We start from the raw sequence: 15435 nt of genomic DNA, 5'->3' as shown, positions 1-15435 counted from the left end.
CAGACTGCCGTTCAATTTACAAAGCCCCGGCGCTGATGTAAGCATGGCTCCTGCAGCTCAGAGAGGTGTCCCAGCTTCGGCTGCCATCTTTGTTACGTTTTGTCAGATTTCGATCTCAAAAGACACGACTGGGAGTCCAAACAGGGATTTACAGCAAATGAGTTACTGTTGGCATCGACTGTACCGTCTGTGTGTGTGTGTGTGGCTATAAGCCTAAATTTTTCCATGCAGTGCCTCGTCGGCCCCTGAGGAAAATCTTCTCGTATTACATTTAAAACGTGGATTGAAACTGCTCCCAGGAGGATTATGTTTTACGTTCAGAAATATTTACATAAAGTAATTTAAGAATATACAGCAGGGTTCAAAGTCTGGGTCCACATTGAAAATCTGTAATTACGTATCTATTTTAAACAGAGAAATACAGTTTAGGACTTGTTAAACCAATAAAAATGATGCTAAATAAGAAATATTAGTAATACTGTACAACACGGTGTCATTTGTTAACACTACACCACTGCATTAGTTAACATGAACTAAAATGCTTAAATACTAAAGCATTGATTAATCTTAAAGTTAACTTCAATATTTACAAATACACTACAAAAATCTTATCTGTTAATATTATTTAATGGACCTGAGCCAACATGATCTAATCATGAACAGATGTATTGAAGCTCAAAATGCTGTCAAATCTAGTCGTAGTACATGAACTCCAGGATGTTTGTCAACCCTGATGATCATGAAGCTCGAGTGCTGCTGTCGTTGAAGCAAAGAAGATCCCATTTTCCATTTTTACAAGTGGACTTTCAGATTTCATGGTATTTTAATTGAAGCATTTTAATCAGTTTCCTATCAGAGAAGGCACATTTTTTCCCATGTTGCCAGGTATTTGTCACTTTAATAAATATGCTGTTCACAAGGGAAATTAAACTCTAGGAAATACTCCTTTAGATAATGTCATGGTTTTGAGGTTTTATTATAATACCCAGCTGGATATGATAATAAAACATCAAAAAGAACACAAGAAATATACAATTTAGACAAATTTCACCGGCAACCAATTTTACAATCTACATATAAAACAGAGATTAGCCATCGACAGTAACAAAACAAAGAAATTTCATATGCTATGCTCCAACCTGTGAAACAGGGAAGAATGTATTTTTAAGAGGGGTATATACTATTTCTGGTGTTATGAAATCTTGGTATTAATTTGGTACCACCAGCTGAACTAATTGAATGAATTCTGGGTCATATCGTTTAGAGTAATTTCATTCAGTCTTTGTGGATGAGGGGAACCTGCCTATGTTGGCATTTGCACAGTAACAGATGAATGTGCAGAAAAACATTGTTTAATCAAATGTAAGGCCTTGGATAACAACCAAAAATGTTAAGCACTTTCAGTTAATGAGTCTACTTATTTTGCTCTCCTAATTATGGTTGGTTGCCTTTAATTTAGTGTGCTTTTTACCTGCAGTTTGTGACCTTATGAGAAGAGACTTTTTTTGATTACATGCTCGTAGTTGAGAACCCAAAGTTACACGGAGAAAGACTGAAGCAGAGAGAGACAAAGATGTGTTCGTGACAGACTGTGAATGAGGGAGAATCTGTTGGCAGACACGTGGGTAATTATGTCTGCAGCAACACAGCCCTAATGCTTTGTGTGTTTGCATGTCTGTCTCTCCTCAGGAAGAGTGGTGTGAAAAAGTTCACACCTACTTGATGATTGCCTCATGGGAGCGGTAGTTTTCGCACAGCAGGATCCTGCAGGGGTACTCGGATGGATAATGCTCGTACAGCCGGTCCAGCAGAGACACATGCAGATTCCTCTCCCGTGCAAACTCACTGTACACAAACGGACTGAGCTGGAAGACAGGAACGCTCAGAGTCACTCTCAAATGCCTTATATTAGACACACAAAAACCAATGGCTTTTGGGTTCGCTAACCTCAAGCCAGTCTTGATTTTCATTCATGCGTTATTTCTAGAAACTAGTCGTTGACTGACATTTGGGCTAATATTTGGCATTTCAACATGATTGGCATCAACCGATAAAAGGCTTTTCGTGTGATCTTGATCAATGATGCATTTAAAATGGCCTTACATTTCAAAGCAGAGTTATTTTTAAGTATTATCTACAATTATCGTATTTATTAATGCTCTGAATTTGCTTATTTTTAATTAAGTTTTCGTCATTTTAAGTTCTTTTGTCCTTTATTTAGTTTTTATTTTTATATTATTACATAGCTTGAATTGTTTTTGTTTACACTTTAATATTTATATGATTGTCTATTTTATTAGTTTTGGGTTTTTTTAATTGCAAAATTCGGTTCACATTTTAATTTTAGTAATTTTATTATGTGCTTTTGTCCTTTTATAAATTTTAATATTAGGTTGAATTAATTTTATTTCCGTTTTAATTTAATTTGAAGTTTTAGTAATTTTATGTCATGTCTTTTTCATTAGTTTAAGTTTTTATATATATATATATATATATATAAAAAATTTCCTTATAGCTTTAATTTCAGTTTTAGGACTTAGTTCAGTAAGTTTCAGAAGCAAAATTTTCATTTAGGGTTATTGATTTTTTATTTTTACGTGTTTAATTTTCATTAGCTTTTTACACTAATGTTTTTAATTTAATATTTATACTTAAAATTTTTATTATATATTTAATATGGTTATTTCAGCTTTATTTTAATTACCAAAAATTACTCTTAATAGATAGTTAACTGTAACAACACCGGTTCAGAGAGCAGATTTTTTTGGTTTTAGTAGTTTGATTTTTGGCAAATAATTTGTAAAAATAAATGCATTCATATCTGCTTTTTCTATTTTGTGTTCATCGTTTCTGCAGCTCTCTAGATATCAGCACTGACCACTGAAAACCCAAACTGGTCAACAACTAAAGAAATGAGTGTCTATTCCTAACTAACAGATTTGAGGCTCTCCTCCACATGAGGAGGCACAGGTGGAGTGTGATATGAATTATTAATGCAGCAGGAAGTGAGGGTGGGTGATGAGGTTTCTATCAAAAGGGGCATTTAATTAGAGGTCCATTGGTTCCACTCGGGCTGAGGCGGTTCTTCACAGGCACCGGCCGCGCTGGAGTCAGACACTGATGTGACACTGTCTGCAGAGTGAGGGCAGTGAGAAGAGACAGGATGTGACCGTGTGGAGAGCCTGTTGCCCTGATCAAGAATCTCTGGGTTAAGCTCAGTCCATAATCATCAGTGAGGGGTCCAGTTCTGATCCGGCCATAATTAGCAGAAATACCTTAATCTAGGTCAGGTTTTTGTAGTTACTTAAAGTTACTTAACTTATATTTTACTTAAAGTTTTAGTTTAGTTAACTAAAATATTCATCAATAATTATTATATCGCAAGCAAATACATTACATGACCTGTATAGCAAATGTAGGGGAAAAAAAGTTTTATTTTAAAAAAATTCTGGATTCTGATTTTTTTTTTTTTTTCAATTTTCAATGACTAAATTTAAAACATGTTTACTTAATTCAAATAGTGAATGCATACGATTTAACAACAATTGGTGTTTAAAATAATCACATTTTTATTTAATGACATTTTATTAAAGGTTTATCAAAAATGACATTTTTAGAGCACTTAGGAAATCCATTTTATATTTTTCCAAATTTTGTTTTTCTGTTTTAATATTTTTGGATTCAATTTAGGTTAAATTCATTTTTTAATGATCAAAAAGTATGTCTAATTAATTGAAATCATGAAATATGTGCAATTTATCAACAGTTATCTTAAAAAAAAGAAAGAAAAAAGGCCCCTGTGAAATCCGTTTTATTTTTCCCAAATTCAGTTTTTCTCCCCTCTGTTTTAATTTTCCTGGATTCCATTTAAGTCTTAAATTACATTTCTAGAAACCAAAAAACTTATCTTAATTTAAATCATGAAATTTAATAAATTATTTGTAACAACTTAATTTATTAAGTTTTTTTTTTTTTTTACTTAACTTTACATTTTTAAACTTTTAAAAAATGTAGGGCCCTAAGAAATCCATTTAATTTTTTTGTTTTTTAGTTTTATTTAGTTTTAATTTGTCTGAATTCAGTTTTAAAGTTTAAATTGACATTTTTAGTAAACTCATGTCAAATCACGAAACTAAGTGACCATTTAAATGTGTTACATTACTGAAGCACATAGGATCAAGTTTGACTTCATGTTGACTTGAAAAATACTTTGTTTCTGAATAACTTGAAGACCTGAATGGTGCTTTGCAATGTTGCCGTTCTCAGTGCCGATGTCATCACTCTGCATATGGTACCTGCATATGGTCTCCAGCCAGAACGACTCGGGTGCTCTTAGCGGCCAAAGCCAATGGCATGATGGTCTCGCACTCCATAGCTTGGGCTGCCTCGTCCAACAGGATGTGTGTGAAGATCCCTTTGGAGACACACACGGGAATAAAATATTTATTACATGGAGCTTCACAGGAGAAGGCATCAATAATAGGGCTGTGTATTGGCAAGAATCTGGCGATACGATACGTATCACGATACAGGGGTTGCGATACGATATATTGCGATACTGTAAACAAGGCGATATATTGGGATATTTCTTATTTTAGGAATAGGATGTATATCTTTTTTAGGAAAGCTATCATTAAAAACACACCACCATATGCAAACCTTAGCAAAAAAATAAAAATAGTTTAACCAGAACACACTGGGATCTGCATTTGCAATAATCAGTCCCTATAACATTCAACATTATTGAACCACTTTTTGTGCAGTACGAGTAAAGGGGTATCATGTTTGCAGTATATTCCATGTTTTTTGTTTGTTAGATTTTTTTGGGGAGGCAATACAAATTCCAGCAAAGTCACTGACCATGAAGACTGCATCATTACAAAAGCTGTGTGCCAAACTTTGCTTCAGTGCACTGAAATGACTGAAATGCCAATATAATCACCCAGAAAAACAACATTTCGATCAACGTTTCTTTTAAAATTGTGTGTAAATTGCTGATTAATTTAATAAACTAGTACACTACCATCCAAAATTTTGGAGTTTGCAAGATTAATTTAATGTTTTTGTGAAAGAGTCTCGTGATCACCAGGGTTGAATTTATTTAATGAAATTGTGAAATATTACAATTTAAAATGAGTGTTTCCTATGGGAATATATTTTAAAATGTAATTTATTCCTGTGATCAAAGCTGAATTTTCAGCATCTTTACTCCAGTCGTCAGTGTCCCATGATCCTTAAGAAATCAAACATTTCATTATCAATTATCCTTTAGTTATCAGTTAAACAGTTGTACTGCTTCATATTTTTGTTAAAACTATTTGAATTGTTTTTATATAAATTTCAGAGCAACAGCATTTATTTAAAATAACGATTTTGTAATATTATAAATATTTGTCACTTCAAATTACAATCAATTTAATGCATCCTAGCTGAATGACAATATTCATTTCTTGCATTGTATTTGTCCTATAGATATTGGTTAATGATTTTTTCCTTTTGTATCACTCAAAAGACAAATGTTTGTTCACAAAAATCCATTTTCCATGTAGGTAAATATGATGCTGCTTATTATATTTTGGTGATTAAATCGTTTTTTGGATTCATTTAGTGATAAACAATGTAAAAAACATGCCTTCATTATCTCAAACTCGATTTTTGTAGTGTGTTCTGTGTTTTAGTTCTTGTGTAAGACATTTTGAATCTAATTGGCCCCAATGGCTGTTTGGCTGAAATGACGATTCTCCTCTGAAATCAACCATCCTATTAAGTCAGATATATACCAATAAGCCTATTATTTGGACTATAAGATACACAAACCCAAAATGTTTGTGTCACTGGAGGGAATAAACTTTCACCCTCAAAACTCATTAGTGCAATGCCAGAAATCAGCAGTAATGCCTTTAAATGAACAGATAAGAGAAGCGGGAAGACAAACGAGAAAAGAACAGACGATAGCGCTGGGTGTTAATGATGCTGAGTGTGTTAGACAGGCGAGCCGGGTCTCTTAGCAACAGATGATCCTGTGCGCAGACACATAGGAGGAAATTAGCCTCTCCTAATAAACTGTTGCGGACCCCGCTGCATTGCTCCTGCAGGAGGGTTTTAATGCAGCCACATCCAGCTGTGCCACACTTCTGTTGTGTCTTTCTTTTTTAATCAGATGTGTGCAGATATGAAAACTAGCTGCAAGCGATGTCTTTAGCATGTCGGGAGAGTGAAGGATGAAAACGAGGAACGGCGAAGTTCTACAGGGTTTGTGTGTGTGTGTGTGTTTGCTCACCTGGCTCCAGGTCAAGCTGGCAGAGGTACTGGGACGTGCTGAGCGTGACCACGACCACACGGTGGCGCTCTACATCCTGTCGCGTGGGCATCTGGAAGGTGAAGTATGCTCCAGAGATCAGGCAGTACTGCTGCACCACCGGGTGCACCGTCTTCACCCAGCGGTTCCTGAAGTAAACCCTGAGCAAACACAGAAAAACAACGTTAACGGCATAGTTCACTTGAAAACGTAAATTTGGTCGTTTACGCACCCTCATATTGTTTCAACCCAATAAAACTTTCACTCATCTCTGAAATACAAATATTTTTATTGAAACCTGAGAGATTTCTCAGACTCAACCAAAACTTTGATGCATCAAAAAGTCCACTTACCAAGTTATAAAACCAAACATTTTTATTTGAAGAGCATGAACTGATGAACTGTGCACAATAAGACAAGGGTTATGCATCAAGAAATTCATATGTTGTCTGTACAAGCCACATTGTAAGATACCAAAAGAGAGACAACAGAGGAACAGACTTGTGTGGGTAGTGTGCCAATGTAACCTTGAACTATGAGGAAAAAAAACAAGATTTTAAAATATTCTGGATGACTAACAGCATCAAAATTGCATAACAAATTCTCACACAACGTCCAGTTTCCAAATCTTTCAACGCCATGTAACTTGTCCAATCAACATTACGAAAATCATCAAGCTACACTATTCTGTAGCTAGTACATTCAGATTAGGGATGTCAAAAGCACCAATACTTCAGTCGCAATTCATTACTTATAAAAAATAAAGATATGATACTAAAATAATGCAAAAAGGATGGTATTCATACACTGATTATATATACACACGATATCAGTCTGTGTTAAAGGAGACCTATTATGCCTCTTTTTACATGATTTAATATAAGTCTCAGGTGTCTCCAGAATGTGTGTGAAGTTTTAGCTCAAAATACCCCACATATCATTTATTATATTATTCTGAAAATGCCTATTTTGAGTGGAAGCAGAAACAGGCTGTTTTAGTGCATGTCTCTTTAAATGCAAATAAGCTGCTGCTCCCTGTCCCCTTTTCCAGAATAGTTACAACCCGTTCCTCAGATACTCTGCTAAAAAACATGTATTTGGTTTTGATTATGATGTTTTGATCACGCTGAAATCATGCGTTTTAAACCATATTCACTTAAACTTCTAATATAGGATTTTCTGAGCGCACACCTCCGAAGCATGCACGCAGAAAGTGGCTGTCACATGGCATGCGAGTACTTAACCAAGTTCTCTTCCATGTCTTATTGCGCTTAAACCTTCAAATACACACAAGTTTGTGTTTTCTTGTCTCCTCTGAGGCTGGGACTCTGTTCTGAACAGGTAGCATGTTTGGTCAAGCTTTCCACATGGCGTTAGAACTGATACACTATTGTCACTTGTGAAAACACAATGGCGGTGCTGTGGGTGGAAACAATTAAGGGGCGGTAATATAATAATAAGATCCCCTTTCTTCGTCACGAGGGGAGCGAAATCTGACACGCTCATTTTTTCACAAGCTTGCACAGAAAGGATTACCAAAAAATGTTTTCCTGAGTTGTTCTTTTTCACGGTTGGTAGACGCATAGATTATAGCACACTTTATATTTTCAATTTACCTTTTAATTTTAGTAATTTTGTTATTTGCGTTTGTCATTCTATTCAAACTTATTTATTTTTATTTCAGCTTTAGTGATTTTATTACTTCAACCTAACATATTCTGAATTATAAATATTAGATAAATTATTTCATTTCAGCTTTATTGCAAATAAAGGAAACATTTATAATAGTTAGTTAGTTCAGTGTCTTTTATAGTATTGTGCCATAGTTAAACTAACCATGCCTGAAATATTGAAGTGTGGCTATTATGAAAATGACATGCCTCTTCAGAAAGAGTCGGAAGACATTTCAGCCATTTAAACTAATATTTATTGATTTCAAAATCATTGTCTCTACTGTGTTTATACTGAAAGTTGGTGTCATGACAATCATGCACCGCTCCAGATGCTGTGAGTGTTACCTGAGAGGTCGTGCGTGTGGATTGCCTGCCTCCACATATGGATGTAGGTAATCTTTGATATACAGATCTGCTGCACTGTTTGAATGTGTACAGATCAGAACCCTGAAACAAAGAGAGAGCAACCATCATTAGCACTCTTTAAGATAAAGCTGCTTAAATCAGGGCAAAAAACAACAAGTTCGGTTTCTCTGTTCTTCAAGACTATTCCTCATGATTAGCAAGGAATGTTCTTCAAGACTATTCCTCATGATTAGCAAGGAATGTTTTGGGATCAATACAAGTTAAGCTCCATTGACAACATCTGTGCGGTGCTGTTTTCACCACAGGAAATTCGATTCGTCACTCAACTCACATACACGTCTCCAACTCACAATGGAAGTCTATGGAGAAAGACATTCTAAAGGGGTTATAGGTAGAACTGTCCAAACAACGTTAGTTCTTTCACATTAGTTTCACGTCAACAAATACACCATTGTAGTCTTGCGGGTATAGCTTTGAAAGAGCGTATTTTGATGTTTATCATTGGGTAATGTCTTGCCCCATAGACTTCCATTTTAAGTGCATTACCGAAAATTTGTGTTTATAGGTTTTTTTAGTTTGTTTTAGTCCGCTGTCAAATCTTAGTCCTCTTAGTTTTTAACATTTTATTGTTCTTTAGTTAAGGTTTAGTTGACAAAGTCTGGTGATTTCTGTCTAGATTTAATAAATGAAAGACATTTTAGTCATGCTGCACAATGGTTAAACAAATAATCACAGATATTTTGCTCAAAATTATAAAATTGTGATTTTTGAAACAACAACAACAAAAAAGAATTTGTATTGCAGCACAGAGGTTGCATAATTACATTTATTCAGGGTCCTAAGTAGAAAAAGCTCTAAGGGGATTTAAACTTTTGACATCTGGCAACCCTAAGCATGAAAACTATAAAACTAAACTCTAAGCAGATTTTTTTTCCCCCATCTTTTTTTGTAAAAAAAAAAAAAAAAAAATAGGTAGTTTGGATAAAGATTTTTTATTTTTGAAACTATAATTGCATCAACGATATTGCATATTGATATAGTCACAGTTATTGTGCAACAACCCTCATCTTTTCTTCATCTCGTCTTAAGTCATGGAAAAAAAAAAGTAATCAAGTATTTTCTGTCAGTTTTCTATAACAAAATGAACACTACCGTAAATGCGTTTCTGGTTTCATTTTTCAAAATGAGTGGAAATTATTTTCTGCTGTAAATTCCTTTAAGGCTGACCCTGCAAAACTGCTTTCCTGCTTACCGTGTCTCAGGCTGCTTGAGGATGTGTTTGACAGCCTGGGCCAGCGTGAAGGTCTTGCCTGTGCCGTAGGGTCCGATGATGAGCACCGGCGGGAGGTTGATGGAGAGGGGGGTGGTGATGGCCAGAATAGCCTCCTTCTGCTTGGCATTCAGACGGGGATCCAGCTGCTCATCCCATTGCCTGTGGCACCGAAGAAGAACAACTTACACACACTGGCAACAAACGCATCCTGCCAACACAGCTGCCACTCACACAAATAGAGCCGTCTATGAGCGAACCAGTGCTGCTGGACAAGCAGATATTATTCATGACCTGTGTCATTTTAGGTGCTTGTGAAGCTTTGTTGGAGGAGGAACTAGTGCAAGCATATCTCCAGATGTGTGTGTGTGTGTGTGTGTGTGTGTGTGTGTGTGAGTAAAACTCACGCGTTTGGGTCTTCGCGTTTGCTCGTACCTGTTGGGACTCCAGGGGATTGTGGGAGTGAGGCTGAGATCTGGAAACAGTATACTGTTATCACGGATGCGATCCAGAGCGTAGTGCATCTCACACAGAGGAAGTCTGTTCAGCTGAAACTGCAGCTCCACCTTGCATCCAAACACACACAAACACACCTGCTGTTAAAACAGACTTTCTGTATTTATTTGCACACTCATTTTTAGCAGCGCCTGCCATGTGCTACAGACAACATATCTAACAGATGATTGAAAATGCCTTTTAAAAGAATGGCTTTCAGAGTAAAATAAACATAATTTTCACGATAAAACTGTATTATAAAACTACCTTTGTGTCATTCCAAACCCATATGCTGTTGTCAGTACAGTAGGACACAAAAGGAGATTAATACAGATATTAGGTCTCATCTAAAATTAAAATATCAACTTTTTATTTTGGCTTAAAACAAGAAAACATCTGCCAGTGGGGTAAGAAAAATAATCTTAAATGCAAAGGGAAAACAAAGTTATTTTTCTTGCCCCACTGACAAATACCTTTGATCAAAATCCACTTAATTTTTATAAATTTTTCATAATACAGGACTTAATATCTCAAGTCATTTTGCTTCATGTAAATGTATCTTTATATAAGAATGTTTAGATATTTGTAATGGAGAACAAAGCAAAACAACGCAATTTTTTTACACAACGTAACAATAAGAAAATGTTTCTTGAGCAGCAAATAATCATATCAGAATGATCATTGAAGGATCATGTGACTCTGAAGACTGAAGTAATGATGCTGAAAGGAATGAGGAATGATCTTATGTCAGCTTCAAATTCAAATAAGATTCAAATAACAATATTACTGTTCTACTTGATTTTTGATTACATAAATGCAGCTGTGGTGAGCATAAGAGACTTCTTTGAAAATCATATAAACGTTTAAAGTCAGTTATTTCTATCTTTTGCTGTAGTGTGTCAGTAGGAAATATCAGTTTATATTTCCAAACATTAATTTTGCCATGAATTGTAATAATCCAGGGAGGTTTTTGTCTGATAACAGCCAGTGCTCCACACAGAGATCTGATCTGATCATCATCCAGTCTGTCTGAAATCACATGAAGAAACAGAACAAACCGAGACAGACTCAAAACTGTGGAGATCAACGTCTTCAAGATGCTTCAAGAAAACTACCTGCAAAGCTACTGTACTGTTAAAAGTTTTAGGCACTTGTGGAAAAATGCTGTAAAATGAGGAAGCTGTCAAAAATAATCTCATAAATAGACTCTCTTTATCAATTAAATTGAATGAACATTTGGTGTGACCATCCTTAGCGTTTAAAGCAGTGTTTGCCCTCACTGCACATGTGCATAGTTTTTCATGGAGCTTTGCAGGTAGCAGTCCTTACAAAAACCTCACTGGATTATTATAATTAATGGCAAAATGAATGTTTGGAAAAGTAAACTGATATTTCCTACTGACACACTACAGCAAAAGATAGAAATAACTGACTTAAGCCCTAAGCCCTATTTGGACAGTAATTGTTTCTCAGGGGGACGCAAGTGATTTTCACCATTTACAGGGGGTAGTCACCGATTTAATTGCTGTCCGAATCCAGAATGTCGGTTTTTATCTCTCACCAGCCCCATAAAAATCCCCAGCCGAATTACCTACTGTTTTTTGACAAACACCAAGGTCGTGTGGTAATTTAATTGCCGTCCGAATCCACATCTCTGAGTTTACGAGAAGAAATCGATTGAAAAATCAGCGTTTAAACCCTTTTTGAGCATTTCCAAACACCGTACGGTAACCGTTGTACTTCGGTGTAATTTGCATACATATTTATTTCTGAAATGCTGGAAAGCATTTAAAAGAACAACTTCATAACTGCTCCACCACAGCGAGTGAGAGCAGAAAAAGAAGCACGTATATATATATATATATAAATAAAAATCACAGTGGTGGCCAAAATTATTAGAACACTATTTATTTATCTATCCTTGGAATATCGCACAAAACTCTTATGGACTAACAATTTGAAGGGATCGCTTTTACAGAAGAAAAGAATTCATGCAGGTTTAGAATGACCGGAGATTATTCTAAATTCTAGGTATTTTCAGGATGTTTGAGTCCATTTACATACACAGCATTAGAATTAATCCATTATCATCCCCGTTATGGCTTGTAATGTTCTGGGACACTTTTACAATCATTTAAGGAACCGTGTCAAATTATCATACGTGGTGACACAAAACTCATGCCCACACAGGGAATCCGAGACAAAAGGATTCAACACTATTAAAATACAGTGAGAGAGAGCATGTGTTATGCTGCAGGGCACAGTGATAAATGGGATCTGTTAGACGAGTAAAAAGGGTAAATTAGGCCAAATCCTGCTCTTTGTAGGGCAGCCTGCTTGCTGACAGTGTCTTGCCTATGACAAAAGTCTCTGGGGTTTCTGCCATCGCAATTCAATTTACAACAGTAAATGCTGTACGCTGCTTAAACTAATTCAATTACACTGGCACATCTCTCTATGACAAGATAACTGAGACTGCACACAAGTTGAAAGTCTAAAACACGTCACCATTTACATTAGTGGTCGACCAATATTGTTTTCTGAAAGCAGGGTGGCCGATAGATAGCCGCTGCCGTTTTCAGCGCTGTCAAAGTAAAAGTCTCGAACATATTGGCCAAACCCAAAAACTTATCGGTCGATGCCGATATTTGAAAAATGCCAAATACTGGCCGATATATCAGCTTTGGCGTTATACTGTACTTTAGTTGACCACTAGTTTACATCAACACAGACATCATCCAACTAACGTCTTTCCCAGCAAGTAACCAGAAGTGAAAAGCTTGACCAGAAACAACCAATATAGGCAAACATGTACTTGAAAGATTAAACAGTTTGAATGTTAAACAAGCCTTAATTAGTTTGGGAGACTTATTTCAAGCATGCTAGGGTGTTTTGGTGAGTCACTAAGGCATCGCTAATTGGTTTCCAAGGTGTTCTGGTTACTATACATTGCTAGTGTATTCTGGCTAGATTTTAAGAGTAAAAAGAAATAGCTAGGGTGTTCTGGCTGGTTTCTAGGGCGTTGCTAGGCTGGGTGTCCTGGCTCATTTATAGGAGATGGTAAAAATTATTAGGAAGTTCCGGCTGGTTTCTAGGGTGTTGCTAGGCAAGAGTGTTCTGGATGGTTTATAGGAGATGGTAAAAATTATTAGGAAGTTCCGGCTGGTTTCTAGGGTGTTGCTAGGCAAGAGTGTTCTGGATGGTTTATAGGAGATGGTAAAAATTATTAGGATAGTAGTAGCTTTTTATTTAATTTTTTCATTGATATGTTTATTATTGAAATGTTGTTGTTATATGCATGTTAATTTTATTTAATTTCTTTATTTTCTTAAATATGTGGGTAGATAGTATTTATAGAGTTGTAACTTTTTAGTTTTAGTTACTTTTTCTTATTTGTAAGTCGCTTTGGACAAAAGCGTCTGCTAAATGACAAAAGTAAAAAGTAAAAGTAAAAAGTTCCGGCTGGTTTCTAGGGTGTTGCTAGGCAAGAGTGTTCTGGATGGTTTATAGCAGATGGTAAAAATTATTAGGAAGTTCCGGCTGGTTTCTAGGGTGTTGCTAGGCAAGAGTGTTCTGGATGGTTTATAGGAGATGGTAAAAATTATTAGGAAGTTCTGGCTGGTTGCTAGGGCGTTAATAGGTTTGGGTGTAAACAGGCTATTTTTTATAACAACATACTCAGCATATGGGAGGTCTTTTTGAATGATGTCATAACATACCTGCAGCTCCTGATCCGCCACCAGCCCCAGCTCCTCACAGCAGTCCTTACAGATCCGCAGAAAAATGTAGTCTTTCGTTTTTTCCTCAATCAGGGACTCATACACGCGTTCCTTGGCTCCAGCTGGCTGGTTCTGACCCATGCGCTCCTTAAAGACAGGCAGCAGCAGCACAGAGTTGACCTTTGTCATGACCAGCCGCCCAGCCAGCGTATCTTCAGACAGCGTCTCAGTCAGTTTGAAGCGTGCAAACAGCTGTCCATTCTGAGCGTACTTGGCACCACCAGAAATGCCAGTCAACATAAAGCTTGTCACCAGCTGCAAGTTAACCTTGATGTTGAACCTGAGAAAAATAAGCAGCATGTTTAGGAAAACATGATACAGCAATGCACCAGTTACTGTATACCGACTACTGACCTTAGTTTACATGTCAAGAATTGTAACTATAGGAAAAATAAGATATCAATAATTAATCACAATATCTAAAAAAAAAAAAGAAGAATAGGATTTAAAACCCTTATTGTCTCCAAACAAATGAAAAAAAGAGAATAATTTTACTCCAATCTACATGACAATTCCCACAAACAATGCTCACTTTCTTTTCAAAAAGACCACCAGTGACCTCTAGTGGTAACAAATAGAAATTATTATTAAAGATAACTGAAGAATATTTCATAATATTGCTTTAATTAAGGAACCATATGGAATTTTATGCATATTGACTCAAGTGAGTGAAACTAAAAGCTCCAGTTTCCAAGTGAGGGTGCACAAACTTTATCGTGTCTTCAGGAAACAAAGTTGCATTTACAAATGAGCAGGCTGCAAATTTAAGACCACGTCTTAGGAAGAACTAGATGATGTGACAATGTTCATGAGGTCTATTGCATTAGATCCTTCAAACGTGTAAGCAAAATGAAAACAGGTCGAAACTGTACATTTATCAATGATTTCTGAGTTATGTAAAACAATTAGTGCTTTTGGATTCATGTGAAACTTCAAAGACCAGAACCTTCCACGAAGACTGCTATGCTTTTATTAGTTAACACTGTCACATGCTAGTCTACTGTGCTTTGATCAACTTTATAATTACCAACTCCTTCACATTCTACACAAACTATGACTGGTTGCGGTCAGAGAGCCACTCTTGTGGACCAGACTTGACGGTGATCCTCTGAGACTACTCACTTGCTAACTTCTTTGTACTGAGCGATCTCCTCGATGTAGAGCAGATCGTGAAAGCGGGGCTGGTAATTGTCTCTGGTGAGGGTTTTGTCCAGCACAGACTGGGTGAAGAGCTGGTCGGCAGAGAGGGGGATCTGATAGCGAGTCAGTAGACTGCGCTCTAGATCCATGTTTTCATTAGGGACAAACTCCATGATGGTTTTACATGACGAGTCCCAGCGCTTGGCTGTCATCAGGAGCTGCTGGCGAGCTTGCATCAAGTGCTCCAGATCTGTGGGATTATGGGTAGTGGATTATGATGAAATGCTGGTCTAGGGTTACATTTGACAATATACTGATATGTATGCAGTTTGGATCTCTAGACATAGATTTCATAAAAAGAAGAGGAGATAATAAGCAGAAAGTGTACTAACAAATAACTTCCTTTATGTTCCT

The 15435-nt window shown here is 36.3% G+C and overlaps 1 protein-coding gene across 1 annotated transcript in view; it reads right to left on the bottom strand.

Annotated features, from left to right (window-relative positions):
* Nucleotides 1-15435, bottom strand: part of LOC306846674 (putative helicase with zinc finger domain) — a 58295-nt gene that overhangs the window by 32293 nt on the left and 10567 nt on the right. The window contains exons 11-18 of the mRNA XM_079380216.1: nucleotides 15004-15271; nucleotides 13822-14161; nucleotides 10043-10173; nucleotides 9590-9769; nucleotides 8317-8418; nucleotides 6281-6459; nucleotides 4296-4414; nucleotides 1720-1865 (exon numbers count right to left, since the gene is read on the bottom strand). Of these exons, the coding sequence (XP_079236342.1) occupies nucleotides 1720-1865; nucleotides 4296-4414; nucleotides 6281-6459; nucleotides 8317-8418; nucleotides 9590-9769; nucleotides 10043-10173; nucleotides 13822-14161; nucleotides 15004-15271 (1465 nt within the window). The remainder of the gene's footprint in view (nucleotides 1-1719; nucleotides 1866-4295; nucleotides 4415-6280; nucleotides 6460-8316; nucleotides 8419-9589; nucleotides 9770-10042; nucleotides 10174-13821; nucleotides 14162-15003; nucleotides 15272-15435) is intronic.

This window comes from Barbus barbus (genome assembly GCF_936440315.1).
Source record: "Barbus barbus genome assembly, chromosome: 3".
Lineage (NCBI taxonomy): Eukaryota > Metazoa > Chordata > Actinopteri > Cypriniformes > Cyprinidae > Barbus > Barbus barbus.
The sequence above is the reverse complement of the archived record's forward strand: the minus strand, read 5'-3'. Positions and strand labels throughout refer to the sequence as shown.